Below are 19,587 nucleotides of genomic sequence, written 5' to 3'. Positions count from 1 at the left end.
TAAGAAGTGTTTGAGAAGGCACTGGGCAAAATCTAGGGCCTTCTCCCTCCCTCATTTTTCCACCTATCTTGATGAAACTTGATATACTGCTAACAGAGGAGGATACACATCCTCCTCTGTTAGCACACCAAATTTCAACATGTTAGGACATGTGAGTAAAAAAGAAGTTTCCAGAGATTACTTTATTAATTTCACCCTCTCCCTCCCTCCCAAACACACTTTTCCTTCTTTGGAACAGGACTGTTAGGACATGTTCAAAATATAGATCCCAGAAAAAAAGGGAGAGACCCCAATAAAAAATAGCAAAGCTTTAGTGGTGAGCAAAAAAGAAGTTTCCAGAAATGACTTGATTAATTTCACCCTCCCTCCGCCTCCCAAACAAACTTTTCCTTCTTTCTCTCTCTTCTCTGGCTCCAAACCATTCTTCTCTCAAAATCTTCCCTTCTGCCTTGTCTTCCTCCATTATCCAAAACTCCTTTCCTCTGGCTCCAAACCCTTTCTTCCACCCCACACCCAACAGCAACAAGCAGTAGCAACAACAACGATCCAACCTCCCCTCTCCCTTCCCTGGCTGCCAATAAGCCTTCCAACCATGATAACATATGCATTTGTTTTGGGATATGTTAGTTATATAACACAAATTCTAAAAATTATAAAGTGAAAGATCACTCTTGAAACCCTCCAGTCTCTTCCTGGCCAAGCCACCCTGATCCAGATGGACACACTACAAAAACAGTGTTTTCTTGGAAACTCTGGTTTTTTTGTGATGCACTTTCACAATTTAAAAGGTTATGCATTGTGTTCCTATAGCATCAAAGAGATGTGTGGGTAGAGATTTTGTTTTCTGGTGCCAAGTTAACCTAGATCTATAGTATTAGTTGGGAGCCCCCGGTGGCGCAGTGGGTTAAAGCACTGAGCTGCTGAGCTTGTTGATCGAAAGGTCTCAGGTTCGATTCCGGGGAGCAGCGTGAGCTGCCGCTGTCAGCTCTAGCTTCTGCCAACCTAACAGTTCGAAAACATGCAAATGTGAGTAGATCAATAGGTACCGCTCCGGTGGGAAGGTAACGGTGCTCCATGCAGTCATGCCGGCCACATGACCTTGGAGGTGTCTACGGACAACGCTGGCTCTTCGGCTTAGAAATGGAGATGAGCACCACACCCCAGAGTCAGACATGACTGGACTTAATGTCAGGGGACTATCTTTACCTTATTGTATTAGTTATTATTTTCTTTATATCCCACTTTTTTCTTTAAAAAAAGACTCAAGGTGGCTTACAACAAAAGCCATACAACATCATTTAAAACCTAAAAATGTACAAACATTAAAATAGAATTAAATATTAACAGTATTAAAAATGAACAGTCAAAAAACCACTCATCCGTAATGGCTAGGAACTCCCCTGGAACTGTTTTGTATTCACAGTTGCTCTTTTGTGCCTGTTATTAGGCCACTAGGAACTGGCACAATTTTCTTTCTAAGGATTTCTTGGAAGAGATTCTGCGGAGAATCGCTGGGAGAAATTGAAAAGGGCAGAGTCATAGATTTTAGAAAGTAAGGACAGCTTGAAGAGAATAGTGAGGGAGGAGGATTTAAAAAGACCTTTTTAGAGAAAACTGTGGAGGGGCAACAGCGGGCTTCTGTTCTCTCACAGCAGAAGTCACCGAGCAGTTTGAAAGTCAAGCCAAGGTGCGTCTAAGGGCCCTTCCACACAGCCATATTACCCAGAATATCACGGCAGAAAATCCCACAATTTTATTCATCTGTGTAGAAGGGGCCTCATCTGTGGAAGGTCTGTCCAAAGCTCAAAGCACCTTCTAGCTCAGTGGTTCTCAAGCTGGGGTCCCCAGATGTTTTTGGCCTTCAACTCCCAGAAATCCTAACAGCTGGTAAATGGCTGGGATTTCTGGGAGTTGTAGGACAAAAACATCTGGAGACCCCAGGTTGAGAACCACTGTTCTAGCTGCAACACAAGCTTTTGGGCCAGGCATCCTCAAACGGCGGCCCTCCAGATGTTTGGGTCTTCAACTCCCTAAACTCCTGACAATTGAACAAGCTCATTGGGGCTTCTGGGATTTGGAGGCCCAAACAGCTGGAAGGCCGCAGTTTGAGGATGCCTGTTTTGGACTGTGTCAGCTCCATTCTGTATAATTAGCTCTAGTAATTTAAAGTGTGAGGAGATATAGAAGTCCCTTTTAGGCTTTCAAGTTTCTGAAAATGCTAAGCACACTAACATCTGGGTGGCAAGCACATTGCACATACCGTCTACAAACTCTCCCCTCCGCCTTGTGACCCCAAAAGAGCAAAAACTCAAAACCTCACCTTGGAATCACTATCGATTGGAAATGATGATGATGATGATGATGATGATAATACTTTATTTGTATTTTATCTCCCCAAGGGGATTCAGGATGGATTGCAGCATATACAGATACAAAGGCAAACATTCAATGCCTAGAAACAATGAAACATACACACACAGATAAAGACTTCCCCTTTAATCTCCAGCTCTAGGAGGTGGTGCTAATCTCTATTCTAAGCCAAAGAGCAGGTGTTGTCCATAGACACCAACTAGGTCATGTGGCTGGCATGACTGCATGGAGTGCCATTTACTTTCCCGCTGAGGTGATACTTATTGAACTATTCACATTTGCATGTTTTCAAGCTGCTAGGTTAGCAGAAACTGGGGCTAACAGTTGGAGCTCACCCTGTCCGATGGATTCAAACCACCAACCTTCTGGACAGCAAGTTCAGCAGCTCAGAGGTTTAGCCTGTTGTGCCACCACAGCAGAGGCCTGGGAAATGGTCTTGGAGGGCTGTATCTGGCCTGCAGGCCTTAGTTTGAGGAACCCTGCCCTAAGGAAATAACCAAGGATATCTGAATACCTGAACATGTAGGTATAGGCTCCTTCCACACTGCCTGCTTTTGGCTGATGAGATAGGATTGTTGTTATTGTGTGCTTTCAAGTCATTTCAGACTTAGATTGACCCTGGGCGAGGGCCAGGTAAATGACCTTGGAAGGCCGTATTTGGCCCCCGGGCCTTAGTTTGAGGACCTCTGATATAAGGTATTTATACTGTCATGAGAGAGCAGGCTTTCTTGGCTGAAGCACCCCATTAGTGGGTGGCTTCCCCTGGGAGGCCAGTTGGCACTGATTCTGGTTTCATTTTGGTGCCAAGTAAAATCATGTTTATTTATTAACACCGCCAGGCCTCACTGAATTTCTTCAAATGCTGTGCACAGGATTTTCAACATAGTTTAATCTCTTCAATCCGTTTAATACGTTTTTGAATGCATCCATATCATAGAATTAATGCAGTTTGACCCCACTTCTCCCAAGCCAAAAAGAACCCAGGATTTAGGACACGGAGGCCCTCCCCTTCTACATTGCCATATAACCCAGATTATCAAAGCAGATAGCCCACATTATCTGCTTTGAACTGTATTATATGAGTCTAGACAGCCTTTTAATCCAGTTCAAAGCAGATGATCTGAATTTTGTATGGCAATGTATAGAAGGGACCAGAAGGTGTTTGGCAGCAATATGGAACACAATTGTTATTTTCAAAAGTGGGCACAATGTGACTCTCCAAGACCTCAAAAAGAGTTACTATGCCTCCTACCCCTCAATCATTTTACGTCCTGGCATAAATGTGTAGTTGTGTACCAGTTCAGGCCTTTTGATTCTACATGAAACATCACTAGTTGTAACAAATTCCGTAATTCCCTTTTTCAGGACTTCCATACGACATGAATGTTATCCGGCACCTGAAACAATTGTGAGTTTTAAAGCTTAATTTTATGGCTTGTGCCTTTAAAGTTCCTGCTGTGTTAGGGTTAAATTCTCCTAACAAGATTTCCCTTCTTGTTGACACCATTGGCAACCCAGGAATATTATGGCTTTTCCCATTTCCCGTGGGGCAAGATATACAAGAAAAGCCAGCCACAGAAACTGTAACTGAAGCAAAACTAAGTCTTCCGTTTATGCTCAGTTGTACATAAGCTCTCAGTAGACTAGAAACCCAGGAAGCATATTCTGGTGTAGCTGTGTTGGCCATGCAATAAGACAAAACCCAAAACCCACAAAGTGATGCCTTATCATCCAACCTAAATGAACCAAATATATTGTGTATGCTTTTGAAACACTGCTTCTTCTACAGCAGACAAAAGATCTTAAAAGTAAAGGCATAACTCTTGTGTGGAATTTGGATTTTTATTTTGCTGGATGGCTTTCACAGATACTTCTGAATAGGATTCCTGGATTTGTAGTCTAGCGAAAGAGCTCATGTCAATTAAGATCTCGTCTGTTTTCTTTAGACTACAAACCTACAAATATAATCATAACTGTGCAGTCATATGTTTAAATTGATATGCTAATTAATACTTAAATACGTATGTTTAAATTGATATGCTAATTGTTTAAATTGATATGTGTAATGCGGCATTGTATGCCATGGTCTGTAAGCTGCCCTGAGTCCCCCATTGGGGTGAGAAGGGTGGGGCATAAATGTAGCATAATAATAATAATAATAATAATAATAATAATAATAATAATAATATGCTCTCCTACTTTGAAAATCAATTTTCAAACCTACTCAACTCTTTTCCATCATAAAATAAAGGTACCCTTTGACATTAAGTCTAGTCGTGTCCGACTCCGGGGGGGCTAGTGCTTATTTCCATTTCTAAGCCAAAGAGCCAGCGTTGTCCATAGACACCGCCTGGGTCATGTGGCAGACATAACTGCATGGAGCGGTTACCTTCCCGCAGAAATGGTACCTATTGATCTACTCACATTTGCATATTTTCAAATTTCTAGGTTGGCAGAAGCTGCGGCGAACAGCGGGAGCTCACCCCACTCCCTGGATTTGAACCACCAATCTTTTGGTCAGCAAGTTCAGCAGCTCAGCAGTTTAACCTGCTGCGCCACGGGGGGGGGGGGGCTCCTCCATCATAAAATATTTTGAACTAAATTCACCTAATTTCATAACTTAAGTATCCTTAATTTTGATTCATTTCAAATTAATCATATGTAGTGTCTTATACTAAAGTAATTGTATCTCATTAAGCTACCCAGACTACTGAAGGTGAAACAAAGTTATGTATCAAACATGGTTAATAGTTGGCCCATACTACAAAGCTTTTCTGGAAATGAGATCAGAGGCAAAAACATTTCCTTAAGATGTTATGCAAGATCCAAGACTGCCAGGTAATTCTTTTTTAATTTATTGCCAGGTATGTTAATGGACTATTTTTATGCAGCCCTTGCTTCCTCTGGATTTTGCATTTTGATTATTGAATGTAGCCTGAAAGACTGGGCAACTCTGGGCAAATTTTAAAGATTTGGCTCATGTGATAGTAATGTTCATATAAAAAAGTTTATTCATTCAAGCTTATACAGAGCTTGAGATGAAAGAGAAATGAGATGAAAGAGAAAGATCGGCATATCTATCCTAATAAAAAGGTGAATTTATTGTCTTTTTGCACTCAAATAATTGAACATGTAAATCCCTTTCTTTAAAAGGCTTCACACATTCTTATGCTTGAAAGCTAACTTTCAACGGTGAAGAGTGTATAGTGTGTATTACTATAGATTGAGGATGTTTTCATTTTCTAAATCAATACTTATTTATTGGCTGCTTTCAAGTCATTTCCAATTTACCGGAAAGCCCCAAAGTGAACCTATTATGGGATTTGCTTTGACAAGGTTTGTTGTCATTGCCTTCTTCTCAAGTGAGGTTGACAAAGTTGCTATGTCCAAATGGGTCTTGAACCTTATTCTTCCAGATCCTAAGTCCAACCCTTAAACCACTACACCCATGCAGGGCTTCCTATATATACAACACCTACTTAAGCATGGTTCAAACAGCTATTCAGAAAGGTATCGTATTTATGGTTTCCCCATAACTGTGACTATACCTGCTCAAAGTAAACACAATTCAACAATACCAAACTGAAGGAGCAAGTCAGTTGGTTAACATACAGAGGCTGGATATAAACTGCTATATAATCCAGTTTAAGAATGCAGATGAACTGCATTGAACTAGATTATATGGCAGTGTAGACTCACATAATCCAGTTCAGTGTGGTTAATCTGCATTCTGAAATTGGATTATATGACAGTGCATATTCCGCCTAAGATGAAATGGCACTGAGATTTACAGTACAGCCTAGTTAAATCCTTGTGTGACATTTTCAATTAATGGGGCTTGAGAAAAGCCACAGAAAGCCAAGTATTTGCTTCTAACTTGGAGATCTTCTTCCAAAAGGATGCTGCCTCCATCTCATTTGAAATATCTATTGGGTAGCTAAGACTGCATTATTTTGTATGGCATTTGGTTACAAAATCTCAAGCTGAATGAGGAATTGTTTTTGTTGTGTGTGTTTTTAAAAAATTAAAATGTTTTGGGATGTTCTTGTATGAATTGCCACAAAGGCAATTAAATGTGTATTTAAATTTTAAAAGAAACAATGCAATTTAATTCAAAGATATGGAGCCCCTGGTGGCACATGTGCCGGCAGGACTGCAGTTCGAATCTGGGGAGAGTGGGTTGAGCGCCCTCTGTCAGCTCCAGCTCCCCATGTGGGGATATGAGGGAAGCCTCCCACAAGGATGGTAAGACATCCAACATCTGGGTATCCCCTGGGCAATGTCCTTGCAGACGGCCAATTCTCTCACACCAGAAGCGACTTGAAGTTTCTCAAGCCGCTCCTGACACACACACACACACACAAAATCAAAGTTGTAATCTATGCTCTTGTATTTTTGGCAACCCTGAAAAAAGTAGCTCAGCATGATAAAAAAAAAATTATTAAATTAGTTAAATGTTACATACTGGCCACTTCTCCACACAAAAGCTTTGCAGAGATCATGTTTTTATTGTTTAACAAGCAAAACCAAACTCATTCATACACAATTATATCCCTGAAGCATGTACAAGAAGTTATGTGGCATCATTTACATTTTTGTAAAATTTGAGTGAAGCAAACTTGTATTAAATTAAGTTTGGAAAGCAAAGAACACATCAGGTTGACTTGAAGAAGGATGATAGGTTATTTTATCACTACATCATGCAAACTTTACTGTGAGGTGTCCTTACTTTTCTTATCTCATAGTATCCCTTATAAATATCTAAGGAAAACCCAGCATGAGAGAATATTCAACCTGCAAGAATTTGTAGTATGGAGACATAACAAATGTCTATAAATATCCAAAGGAAGTGACTAATCCAACCTTGCCATCCCGGTTTTGGCCAACATATAACAAAGAACTGCTAACCAATTATTTTAATATACTTTATTGTAAAACAGTCAGGTCACAATACTACATCCAGCCCATTCTGCCAAATATACAAGCTACAAACGCTTGCTTGACAGTCAAGGATCAGTTTTAGTAGCATACTTGAGAAGTGAATAAAAATCCATATAAAACAATATTCAAAGTTTCCATAGGAACACAGATAAATGTGACCTCCCCATCTAGTCGCCTATCCTGTTACATTTACACACACCCTAGTTTTTCCAAAACGTTTAAAAACTCTAGCAAGAATTAAGTTAATGGTCCCAAAAGCCCTAAAAAAATCCATTCCTACACTTACAGGTTAGCTAAACCCATATCTATACATTAATGCTAGCCGAAGCACAAGCTGCTGGATAGTGTTCAATCCCACTTTCCCAGGCACAAGACAGCGGCAAAGTGACATCCTGCTCTTCCACTTCAGCTTGAAAGCCTTGCTCCTTTATCTGCTCCATCAATTGCCTAGTAAGGAAAAAAAAACAAATGAGTAAGTATGACTCCAAAGGCAGTCAGTCATCTTGAGGTATACACACCAGCTCCCTATTTGGAATGGTTATGGAACAAGGTTGTGAGCATTCTTCTCCTAGTATATCTAGAGCAGCGGTTCTCAAGCTGTGATCCCCAGGTGTTTTGGCCTACAACTCTCAGAAATCCCAGACAGTTTACTAGGATTTCTGGGCGTTGAAGGCCAAAACATCAGCAGACCTACATGTTGAGAACCACTGTTCTAGACCCTGCCTTATAACCCATATAAAACCAGCCTCAATCTGCAGAAATCAATCTTCCTAGGTATGAGACTGTAGAGTGAAAGGCTCTTCAGTTACTGGAAATCTTATTTTCAAATTTTCTGATCTGCAACATCACCGTAGGATACTTTCTAAATCAGGGGGTTCTTAAACCTTTTCAACTTGCAGCCCCTTTTGGCCCCAAATTTTTAAAATGACTACAGGTATATGAAATATTCAACTTGTTTTGTGTATCAGATGTTCAAATCTGTGGACACATAACAAGCAAACCCCGTAAGTAAAATACAGTGGCCTTCAGTATCTATTGGGGTTTGGCTCCAGGACCCAAAACTCATGGATGCTCAAATCCCATGATATACAAGGGGGTAGGAAAACAATGTTCCTTATATAAAATGGCAAAGTCAAGGTTCAAATTATTCAAGCTGTGAATGATTGGATTCGTGGACACAGAGGGCCCATCCTACTGCATGCCAAACTCTGCAGGAAGATTAAGGTCAAATCCTTAAAACAAATGGGGAAAAGCAGAGGTCTGGTTGGGGAGAAGGGAGGGTAGTAAATGCCTGGAGAGGCTGGCAGGGCTCCTTCTCCTCCATGCCTCGACTGCCTGTTCTCATCTCTCCCTCCCTTGCCTGGCTGCTTTCTTGCGCCTTTCTCCATGAGGCCAGCTGCCTCTACTGGGCCCAGTTCCCTTTCTTTAGCAGCTTGAGTTGAACCTTGTCTTTTCCTGCCCTTTGATAGTAGCCACTGTCACCACCGCTCCAATTCTGCAAGGGGGGGGGGGGCTTTTTGCAACCTCAACACTGAGCTAAGGAGATGCCATTTGGCATTAGGACCCAGTTTAAGAAGTTCTGTTCTAAATCATAATTGTATTTTTAAGAAACTTGACTATATCCTCTGTTAGGAGCCCAAATCTTACAACATACTTTTGTTTTTCACAGAAAAAACGTACAATGAATCAGAGAACCATTTCCCCTTAGCCCCTTCTTTGACTTTGACCATTAAAATACACACAGAAAATGAAGAGCAACTAACCATGCTGGCCTTGACATCACATAATATATTGTTGGCCTTTGGAATCCATTGAAGGTCGATGCTGCAGCCACAGTGTAGGCTCCCATGTTTTCAAACAGCATCCAGTCTCCAACCTGCAACTCTGGCATGGCACAGCGCTCCACAATGCGATCCAGGCCGTCACAAGTTGGCCCCCATATGCTGCAGGAATAGTATCTCTCATCGGGCTTAGGCCTCTGAAAACAGTTCCAAAATATATATAATTAGTTCAAGGATCCACGTATCCAGCATTAATCCAACTGTACATAAGATTCTGGATTTTCTTTAATTACAGTTTTAGAACTAGCAAAATAAACTATGCACAAGTCACTCACCATATTTTAGTGCAGTGGTTCTCAATCTGTGGGTCCCCAAGTTTTTGGCCTACAACTCCCAGAAATCCCAGCCAGTTATTAGGATTTCCAGGAGTTGAAGGCCAAAACATCTGGGGACTCACAAGTTGAGAACCACCGTTTTAGTGGGTAGAATGCTTGCACGGAAATGTGATTAGGAATTCATGGCAAAAACCAGATTGAGTTTCAACCTGTGTTTTTACATAATAAAATAAAAATAATTCATTATATAAAACACACAGGACAAAGATGATTGTACCTTTTGCAGAACCGGCTTCACATGCGCATGATCATACAGGATGCAGTTAAAAGATCCATATACTCCGTCATTTACATAATACATAAGTGTTTTCTCATTCTGTTCTTCTTCATCTGTTTGGAGAAGAGGAAAGAGAGTTGACGCGGATTGATTTCTATATTGGGAGCAACAGTCTTATCTGATTTTAATATAGTAAGAAGTAGGCTTTTTGCCATTATATTCAAACAAAAATTACATCATCTAGACCACGCATGGGCAAACTTGGGCCCTTCAAGTGTTTTGGACTTCAACTCCCACAATACATAACAGCCAATAAAAAGGCTGTCCCTGTGCAATACTGACATTTTAGGTTTTTGTCTGAGAGATTAATAGAATAAAACAACTAGCTGATGTCACTCCTTGCTATATTCTTAATACAGGTTAGGAGAGCTGTGCTGAAAGGCAGCTGCAATATACAGCCTGCTGTGATGTAGTTGACATGGTGGTACTACATGAGTGGCTTCTTAGATTTCCATTTCAGCCTCACAAAAACTGGAGTCCCATTTATACTGCCATTATAATGCAGATAGAACTGCATTATGTGAACAATGTGGACTCATATAATGCAGTTTAACTACATTGGACTGGATTCTATGACCATATGATGCAATTCAAGCTGCATTATAATGGCAGTGTAGATAGGGCCTGAGTTGAACACAGTGGTCTCATTGCTTTCAATATGTATATTTTTGCACAGAACAAAAAAAATTGAAACATGGGCTGATTCTCTCATTTTTACATCCATCCTTAAGCCACAAGTCCAGGTAATACTTTCAGGCATGATTCTTTATAACTGTTGTTTCTGGAAACTATGATTACTTGAATATGTATAGTTTAATCTATATAAAAGGGCAGCGACTGATCACATTGTAGTGAAGATAGTGCAAAGCGCTATCTGTCCTCTGACTTCTACATCAACTGAAAACCTACATGTGAGAATGTCACTACATTTTCACCTACATATACATACATATACATACACACACACATATATAGAGAGAGAGACCATGTTGCTATTAACCTAAAAGACTCTAGGGCTGTGATGTAAGATACATACCGTCAGATCCAGTTTGTTCCTTTATTACAACTTTCTTTGCAATTATGTTAACAGCTAGTGTGAATGCCGATGCAACGTAGTATCTGCCAGGCTCTGCAATAATTTTCACTCCAGAATCAGATGGAAAATACTTGTCCAAGGCAGGATTGATTACATTTGTTATCTTTTAATAAAAAAGAGAGTTTGCCATTAAACAAACAGATAGACTACGAACTACTAATTTATTCCAACCAGTCAGAAATATTAAATTACACTAGCCTACACAGATTTTGGAGTCTCAAAAATGAAACCTGTTTCTGGGAATATTTGACTTGCTGATTCAAAAAAAAAGGCACCAGTTTTCCCCTATCAGCTTTAATCCACTAATCCAATGTAAATTTCTAAATCAGCACCTCAAATAATCCCAGAGACAGACCTAAAACCAAGACACCAAGAAATATTGTTTTGGTTGGACTGTGTTATCCACATTTCTTTAATGAGCTTTCTGCAAGATAATCTTTCACTATGTAACATGACACTCAAAAGAGTGCTGAAAACAAAGCAGGATTTCACCAAACGTCAGATTGAGCATTTCTAAAGGTTCTTCTTCCAGATGCAATACAATATAATCAGTGTAATTTATATCATTCCACAGAAGCGCACAGCACTTGGTTTACTATAAAGCTCTTCTTTCAATCTGAAGGTTATGTGGTTCCTTTGTTTATTCAAGTAGATCCAAAAACAGTTAACTATTCACCCATAATAAAAATTAAAGTATCATTCTTTTCAAACCTTCTACATGGAGCATGCAGGAATTCACTGCATTTATGATCTCACTAATCATGTGCCAACTTATCCGAAGGCATATTTGAAGGCATGCTAGCAAAACTGTGGAAGCCTTTTCATTGCCAGCTGAAAGCCCAAAAGGATCATGTGCATACATTCAGATTCTTACCTCTTCAAATTTCAGCTTCACATCTTCAGAGCCAGGAAAACCACCACCAATGTCCAGCAAATACATACTAAAACCAAGCTCTGCCTAAAACACACAAATATAGATACATTAACCCTTTTATTGGCAATACCAATTAATTTTCCTTTTTCAATGCAGTGATGGCTATGCAGATTAAAGGTAGGGGTCCCCAAATGAAGCCTCATGGGCTGCATACAGCTCGCCAAAGTCTTTTCCCTAGCCACCACTGCTACTGCCATGCACGCACACGGAGCTGAAGCATGAATGCAGTGGTGGCAGCAAGTGCATGCAAAGGGTGCCCCCACAGCATGAGAACCCTTGAACCCTTAAAAAATTTGGGGACCCCTAATTAAAGGGAACTGAAATGCACCAATGATTTCCCCCACTTCCCAAGGCTCTAGAAAAAACAATGCTTTGGATTGTTAGTATCCTAGTCCAAGAATGACTGTATTCTCCCATTCTGTACTCTAAATTCTTATTGCAAAAGGAACAGTTTAACTGTATGATTCCATGTAGTGCTAGCACTATAAAGATGCTTAAAATGTACTTACTCCCATATCAAAGACACAACGGGCATCAGAAATTGCTTGCACAAACGTCTCAGGGTCTGTACAGCCACTTCCAACGTGAAAACTGCAAAAGATAGTCTGATTTAGTAAATGTTCTTCTCAGCCTCTGGCAAATTAATACATAGAAAACATACTCTTTATTTCACATAGTTTTGCTACTTACCTGACTCCAATAATATCAAGATCAAGTTCTTTTGCTCTCTCAAGCAGCAACCTGCTAGTTTTCAGTGTGGCTCCAAATTTAACGCTCAAGCGACAAACTGCCTTTGAATCATCTGTTGCAATCCGCAAGACCAACCTGGAAAACATTTCAAATCCATCTTGAGAATAGTTGCCTTTCAGAAAACATTTGTTACTTGAAAAATACTCTAATCTGGCTGTAAGCCAAATAGATTTTTTTTCTCAAGCTGCATAATTTGCAAAATAAAAAAATGCAAGAAGCCCTGTAGTAATTTTAATGCATTTCCCAAACAAGCATTTTCATCCCCATGCACACAGAAATATCAGCACTCACAACCATTTCATTACAGAAGTTACTTACTTTGCCTTTGGATGGGCTCTTGCAACTTTCATCAGCTCAACTTCGCTATCAAAAGTCATCATCTGCACTCCATTATTTGCAGCATGTTTAATTTGAGAAACTTGCTTGCAAGGGTTTGCATATATTATACGCTCTGGAGGCACACCAACACTCTGTACCAGCTGTATTTCAGTCTGTGAAAAAAAACAACAATGTATTAATTTCCGTTCTATTCACTGGCAATGCCTTATATGCAGTACACCACAAATAGGATGGAAAGTACAACACTGATTTATAAAGCAGTGTTTACCCAAAGCATTCATAGGAAGTCACTTACTTTACTAGCACAGTCAAATCCAGCCCCAAGAGCAGCAAGGATCTTCACTACAGCCATGCTGTCATTGCATTTGACTGCATAGAAAGGAGAAACTCTGGGGAGGGCTTTGTACCACCGCAAGTGTTTCTTTAGGACATCTCCAAGGTCAGCAACATAGAAGGCATCTTTATCATCCTGAGGACAAAGAAAATATTCATTAGCCAATACAAAGTTGCCTGCTGTTCTAATTCACAAAAGCACTATATTTTTTATAAAGAGTTTGTTTTTGTCATGGTAGTAAGGCAGCCTTTACAATAACAAATAACATACCGAGGAAGAAACTTCATTAATTTTTTGGTCTACTATATCCTTTGCAGTAAAGCCTTCATCAAGGAACATAAAGCTGAATTCTTCACCACTGAAGCCGTTCATCTTGCTTGATGTGATGTTTCTCAGATGTAACAAACTGTGGGAACATAGCAAAAAAGTTGTAGTTCTTTCCATTATGACAGGAAACCAAAATGGAAAATGCAGATGCATAACAAGGCAACACTAATATTTCAACAAAACATGGTTTGACTTAACAAAAGGTTAAAACAAAACAAAAAATCTTAAGTATAGTTAAAAAACTGAGACTACAACTGCCAGCTACCTAGTTTGCATATAGGATCACTCTAAAAAAGTTTAAACATATCCCTAAGTTGGGAAAACACTGTCTGGAACAAAACTGAGCAGAGCAGGTACTGTTAGCGATTATTACACAGGCTCAGAAAGCAGAGACCATATGTACTACCTTTGCACACCACTAGAGGTGACAGAGCACCAGACACTGGGATCTGATCTATTCTTAGGATAAGATCCATTGTGGGATTAATCTTTGAGTAAGTACTGAGTTGACAGGTGATTTGAGGGCACATAACCAAGTACTGCCCACAAACCTCCACAATATGCCAAGCCCATTGTTATTTTATGTGGATAGCACCACACACGTTCAAACAGGTTATTAATAAAAAGCTAAATGTCTGATGGCACTGAACAACCTCTAGGTCAACTTGGTGGGAAAGGATTCTCCTATGTACAGGTTAGAGATGCTGTGGAAATGCACACCTCAGATGAGGACAAGGAAATCAATGCAATGTAAAAACAGTCTTCAGTTGTACACCAGCATCAGCCCTGAGTACACTCCTGCAACTCAGTGCAATTCAAAATGGACTAAAAAGAAAATTATATTTTAAAAACCCTACCACATTAATTATGGTGATAGCAAACAAAAACAAGAAAAGGGTTTCAAGGATTCTGGCAAGAACACACATACAAAACAAGATGTCATAAATTTGCATTGATTGTCAAATAATACCAAACTGATACTAAATGAGAGTTGTGCTTATACTCCTGGTTTTCATGCTGTTTAGCTTACTGTTCTCAGCTCAATAATTCAACATCTGAAATCATTACCAGAATATGAGTGGAAGAGATGAGAGAATGTCTGAGAAAGGAGATGAGAAGTACCACAATCTGGCACAAATAACTATGTCAACAGCTGCAAAGGATTTTAGATCTTATTTTCTGTCTCCTTTGGACCACAGTGAAGCACTAAAATTCTGAAATGCACATGGCTTTCCCAATGTTTGCTCCATATTTTGAAACCACTTCTTGGAACCCAAGAAGAGTGAAAAAAAGCAATAATTTCACCAAGAAAAAGGGAAGTAGGGCAAATCATTAAGCATTCTCTAGTGGCCTAATCTTCCCCACCCCAGCTGTCTTTGCATTAATGGCAAAGCTTCTTCAGAGTCTTAGTCTTAAGCTCTGCTAATAAGAGTGGAATCCCTACTACTTGAAAGTGTATTCCCTACTATCAGCAATGTTTCAAATACAGTGCTGCAGTCAGATAACATTACAGTATGGGAAAACCTAAAAGCAAACTAAATAGGATGTTGATGTTGCCATTACAACATTCATATCAACAGGATGAACCCCCCCCCCCTTAAAAACAACACTTTGGGGCTTATTTATATTTTCAGGTGCACAATGAGAAATAATGGCTTTTATATTTAGAAATCGCCATCACTCTCTATCACTATCTACTGTCACAGTGCTGTATATCTGTGCAGAAAAACCCAAAGAAAACTAAGCACACAACTACTTATTGCAGAATCCTAAGTTCTTACATATAAACCTGTATCTTAATTTATGTAAGTCTGCAACCAATATACTGTATGCCTATATTCCAAGCAAACATTTGTGGTAAGAAGCATTCCTTAAAATAATCAATACTATTTTTTTTTCTCAAGCAATAGCAGCTCCTGCATAGTTAGCCAATTGATAGGGAGTGTCAGCACTATCCATTTAGGCCACTTACTACTAAATATCAGACACAGCTAGCTATCTTCTTCCTTTCAGGCAGAATCCAATAAAGAGTGCTGGCTGCATCCCATCATGGTACCTCTTGCTCTTCCCTGTCTTAAGTATGATCATTTGCCTCCACTTTAGCAGATCAAACAAGCAAAGGCTACTGAAGAAGCTCAAGCTTTCTTTCTTTTGCAAATGGCCCCCAGTTGCTACCCCTTCCTCCCTACAATGACACAGAGAGCTATGCTGGGCTATAGCACTTCATCTCCAACAGAGAAGGGGTGGGGCTGACAAATCAAGAATGGAGTAGCATCCGCAGAAGAGAAAGGATGCAAAGAGAAGCAGAGAAATGGGCAGGCCACCTCGGGTTCTCAGTAAATCATTCTTCAAAGCAGAAATAAAATTTGATCCTTAATTTGCAGACATGTCATAATCTCTTTCTGACTCACCTGACTGCCAGCTGTCCCTTTATGGTGGTTAATTATTATTATTGTAATAAGAATAGCAATTAGGGGCCACCTTATCCTGGCACCTGCCTTTGGTTTTTACTGCTGCAGATGCTGTCAGTCAATAAAAGCAAAGGGTTCGTGGCCCCAAAACTGCATTCTTATTAATGAATAATAAGAATTATCTACTATAATTATTACTATAAGATAAAGTCATCTACCCTCCCACCCTTCGTTTTCCTGCCTGGCAGTATCTGCAGCAGTGAAACCAAGAAAAGCAACTGCTAGGGAGCCTCACCACCTCCTCAGTTAAGAACCAAAGCTGCCTCCACTATGGGACTCAGGGCCCTTCCATAGTCATTTAACCCATAAGATAAGGCAGAAAATCCCACAATATCTGCTTTGAACTGGGTTATCGGAGTCCACACTGCTATATATTCCAGTTCCAAGCAGAAAATGTGGGATTTTATTCAGCTGTGTGGAAGGGGCTTAACACACACACACACACACACAAAGTGGGCAACCCGGCCACATCTCAAAGGCATCCATCTTTCATTCTGAGACTGAGGGCCCTTCCACACAGTCATATAGCCCAGAATATTGAGGCAGGAAATCCCACAATATCTGCTTTGAACTGGATTTTAGGGCAGTGTGGACTCAGTTCAAAGCAGATATTGTGAGTTATTCTGCCTTGATATTCTGAGTTATATGGCTGTGTGGAAAAGCCCTGAGGAGAAACACCCCAACCCCAAAATGTGGTTTGAGACTCAGGAGAGGGTGTATCTGTGTGCTGTCAGAATTCTATGACTTAATTTTTGCTATTGCCACGCCAACAGGATGAGGGCACCTAAAGCAGCTGCTGAAGGCCTCTTATGTGTCTACAGAGAAGGAAGGGGTGGTTTTATTTCCTGAAATCCCTACCACTCTGGACCCCTCCACACAGCCATATAACCCAGAATATCAAGGCAAATAATCCACAATATTTCTTTTGAACTGGGCTATCTGAGGGCCCTTCTACCCACCCCTATATCTCAGAATATCAAGGCAGAAAATCCCACAATATATGGTTTGAACTGGGTTATCTGAGTCCACACTACCATATATTTCAGTTCAAAGCAGAAAATGTGTGATTTTCTGCCTTGATATTCTGAGATAGAGCTGTGTGGAAGGGCCCTTAGTCCACACTGCCACATATTCCAGTTCAAAGCAAATAATGTGGGATGTTATTCAGCTGTATGGAAGGGGCCTCTATCTCAGCACTGTCTATCCTCAGGTTGGATACAGGACTCCTCACAAGATACCAAGATTCATGGGTGCGCATGTCCCATTACATACACAGACAATGGCATAACAAAATGCCGTCACTCATCTATCATTGCAAAAACCAAAGTTTGCTTTTGGGACTCTGAAAAGTTTTGAAGTTGAACACCGTGGATAGGGAGGGCCGACTGTGGAACAGGAGCAAAATGTAGTAGTGTAGTGGTTCTCAACCTGGGGTCCCCATATGTTTTTGGCCTCCCAGAAAGGCCAGCCAGTTTACCAGCTGTTAGGATTTCTGGGAGTTGAAGGCCAAAAACATCTGGGGGGCCCAGATTGAGAACCACCGTAGTGCATTTCAAAATGGAGATGCACTTTGACTGTGGGTGCACCGACTACGCAATCAATGCAGTTTGGCTCCACTTTCGCCGCCGTGGCTCAAGGCTATGGAGTCATGGTTGCTGTGGTTTTACATGGCCTGAATAAAATCCCACATTTTCAGCTTTGAACTGAGGACCCTTCCACACAGGCATATATCCCAGAATATCAAGGCGGAAAATCCTTCAACATCTGCTTTATCTGAGTCCACACTGCCACATAGTCCAGTTCAAAGCAGATAAGGTGGGGTTTTATCCAGCTGTGTGGAAGGGGCCCAAGGCAGTGTGGACTCAGATAACCAAGTACAAAGCATATATGGTGGGATTTCCTGCCTTGATATTCTGGCTGTGTGGAAGGGAGCTCTCCAAGAGCCCTCTAGAGCAGGCCTGAGCCAATTTGGGCCCTCCAGATGCTTTGGACTCCAACTCCCACCATTCCTAACAGCCTCAGGCCCTTTCCTTTTCCCCCTCAGCCGCTTAAGCGGAAAAGGAAGGGGCCTGAGGCTGTTAGGAATGGTGGGAGTTGGAGTCCAAACCACCTGGAGGGCCCAAGTTGACTCAGGCCTGCTCTAGAGGGCTCTTGGAGGCTTCCCCTCCCTCCCTCTTGGCCTGCTTCTTTCTCCCTCAGCTCCACGTGGCCTTACCTCGGCGGCGTGGCCTCGGCTTCTGCTTTTCTCTCCTCCTCCTCCTCCTCCTTGGACAGCAGCAGCAGCCCCTTCTTCCCTGCGCGGCAGCTGGATGAAAAGGAAAGGACGGGCGGGGCGAAGGCCTCGGCTACAACCGAGGGAAAAGCCGGTGGTGAACCGCCCTCCGCCGCTGCCGCCGCGCAGGTGAGTGGCAGCTGCTGCTGCTGCTGTGGCTCCTCCAGCGTCTGCGCCGACAATGCCTTGCCGGCGCCGGGGAGGCCGTATTTATAGGCCCGCCCCGCGTCGCCATGGCAACGCACCAGCTCGAACCAGCCCCGATCGGCTGCGACCGGGCCGCAGCCTCCCTTCGCCAACCGCTATTATGACGTCACGGCTGAGGTGGCCCAGAGCCGCGCGCCGGGGCTTTGAAGAGGAAGGCGGCTAAGGCGCCCTGCTGGCAGCCCTCACTTCCGGTTCGCTTACGAACACCCCCCTCAGCCCCTCCTGTCCAGTACTAGTCAGCATTCCGCTTCTTATCCTCACTGAAGGGTTTGAATCCAAAAGGTTAGACTAGACACGCAGTCAAAAAAGAAGTGGGAAGCTTTCCTGGTTCAATCTCATTCATTCCTACCATCTTTGCCCCGCAAATGGAGGCTGCCTCGCTGCAATGGAGAACCGGAAATCATCATTGAAAAGCTGTGACCGGGCCTCTTTGGCTTACTAAGACCCCGTTGATACTCCCACCCAGCCCTTCCCATTCTGTAGGGTTTGTAGGGTTTCAAATTGCTGGACTTTCCCCTGTCTCTTTTCCCAGAATGAAAGCAAAGTATGAGTATGCACAGCTGAATAAAATCCCACATTATCTGCACTGAACTGGAATATATGGCAGTGTGGACTCAAATAATCCAGTACAAAGCAGATATTGTGGGATTTTTTTTGGGCTTCATATTATGGGTTATATAGCTGTCTGGATTTCTAGGCACAAAGATGACTGCAGATGCAGACAGTGGCCAGGAAATCAGAAGACGCTTACTTCTTGGGAGGAGAGCAATGTCCAGTCTCGATAAAATAGTGAAGAGTAGAGACATCAGACTGACAACAAAGATCCGCCTAGTCAAAGCCATGGTATTCCCTGTAGTCACCTACGGATGTGAGAGCTGGACCTTAGGGAAGGCTGAGCGAAGGAAGATCGATGCTTTTGAGCTGTGGTGCTGGAGGAAAGTTCTGAGAGTGCCTTGGACTGCCAAAAGATCCAACCAGTCCATCCTCCAGGAAATAAAGCCTGACTGCTCATTGGGGGGAAGGATACTAGAGACAAAGTTGAAGTACTTTGGCCACATCATGAGGAGACAGCAAAGCCTAGAGAAGACAATTA

The 19,587-nt window shown here is 41.6% G+C and overlaps 1 protein-coding gene across 1 annotated transcript; it reads right to left on the bottom strand.

Moving 5' to 3' along the window:
- Positions 1-7,281: 7,281 nt before the first annotated feature.
- Positions 7,282-18,482, bottom strand: ODC1 (ornithine decarboxylase 1). The gene is made up of 11 exons (XM_060787722.2): positions 18,231-18,482; positions 13,488-13,623; positions 13,179-13,352; positions 12,863-13,035; positions 12,485-12,619; positions 12,304-12,385; positions 11,735-11,818; positions 10,801-10,963; positions 9,705-9,817; positions 9,075-9,289; positions 7,282-7,758 (listed from the first exon to the last, which is right to left on the bottom strand). Exons 2-11 carry the CDS (start codon positions 13,587-13,589, stop codon positions 7,617-7,619), a joined length of 1,383 nt encoding a protein of 460 aa, XP_060643705.2. The 5' UTR covers positions 13,590-13,623; positions 18,231-18,482; the 3' UTR covers positions 7,282-7,616.
- Between the last annotated feature and the right edge of the window lie 1,105 nt (positions 18,483-19,587).

Source organism: Anolis sagrei, chromosome 1 (assembly GCF_037176765.1).
Source record: "Anolis sagrei isolate rAnoSag1 chromosome 1, rAnoSag1.mat, whole genome shotgun sequence".
In the NCBI taxonomy this organism is placed as follows: Eukaryota; Metazoa; Chordata; class Lepidosauria; order Squamata; family Dactyloidae; genus Anolis; species Anolis sagrei.
Note: the sequence above shows the minus strand (reverse complement) of the source record. Positions and strands in the feature narration are given on the sequence as shown.

What these genes read in the sequence shown, in the direction of transcription:
- ODC1 (XM_060787722.2), bottom strand. Translation starts at nt 13,589, where the DNA reads ATGAACGGCTTCAGTGGTGAAGAATTCAGCTTTATGTTCCTTGATGAA. An exon ending in AGAGCCCATCCAAAGGCAAA is followed by an intron (nt 12,620 to 12,862) that starts GTAAGTAACTTC and finishes AATGTTTTCCAG; the next exon opens with GTTGGTCTTGCGGATTGCAA. An exon ending in GGAACAAACTGGATCTGACG is followed by an intron (nt 9,818 to 10,800) that starts GTATGTATCTTA and finishes TTCTCCAAACAG; the next exon opens with ATGAAGAAGAACAGAATGAG.